The following is a 493-nucleotide window of genomic DNA, read 5'->3' as shown; positions in this document are numbered from 1 at the left end:
CGACCCCAGCACCCACCACGAGCTGGAGAGACCCCTGGAGCTCCTCCCCACGGGGAGCCCCAATCCCTCCCGTGGTTCTCATCCCCACAGGGAGCCCCAAATTCTCCCATGGCTCTCATCCCCACGGGGAGCCCCAAACCCTCCCGTGGCTCTCCCCACGGCGCCGCCGACGTACGTCCAACGTAAAGGCAGGAGCCGGCCAAGATGCCCCCGTCTCTGCTGTGACACACCAGGTTGTCCCCCGACTGCTGCTTGGAGCCGTTGAGGTGGGCGAGGGCCACGCTGAGCGTGGAGGGGCCGAGGGCGCCGGCCGTTCAGGGTCCAGTACAGGTCCTCGGCTTTCAGGTGAAAGTCCGGGCTGACCGTGCACGTGGCGACCAGCGAGGAGCCGATCAGCAGCGTGGGGTCTTGGGGGAAAATCACTGCGGGGTCTGCAGCCGGGAACAGAAGCGGGGTGGGGGGGGGAAATGGGATGGGGTGTTTAGGTATTTTT

The 493-nt window shown here is 66.3% G+C and overlaps 1 protein-coding gene across 1 annotated transcript in view; it reads right to left on the bottom strand.

Moving 5' to 3' along the window:
* CRLF1 (cytokine receptor-like factor 1) overlaps positions 1-431 on the bottom strand; it is a gene marked incomplete at both ends in the record, with an annotated part of 1,441 nt that extends 1,010 nt beyond the window's left edge. The window contains 2 exon segments of the mRNA XM_008936331.1: positions 176-303; positions 305-431. Coding sequence (XP_008934579.1) covers positions 176-303; positions 305-431 — 255 coding nt within the window.
* Positions 432-493: the final 62 nt, after the last annotated feature.

The sequence above is a fragment of the Merops nubicus genome, unplaced genomic scaffold (genome assembly GCF_000691845.1).
Source record: "Merops nubicus isolate BGI_N331 unplaced genomic scaffold, ASM69184v1 scaffold38272, whole genome shotgun sequence".
NCBI classification, from domain to species: domain Eukaryota; kingdom Metazoa; phylum Chordata; class Aves; order Coraciiformes; family Meropidae; genus Merops; species Merops nubicus.
Note: the sequence above shows the minus strand (reverse complement) of the source record. Positions and strands in the feature narration are given on the sequence as shown.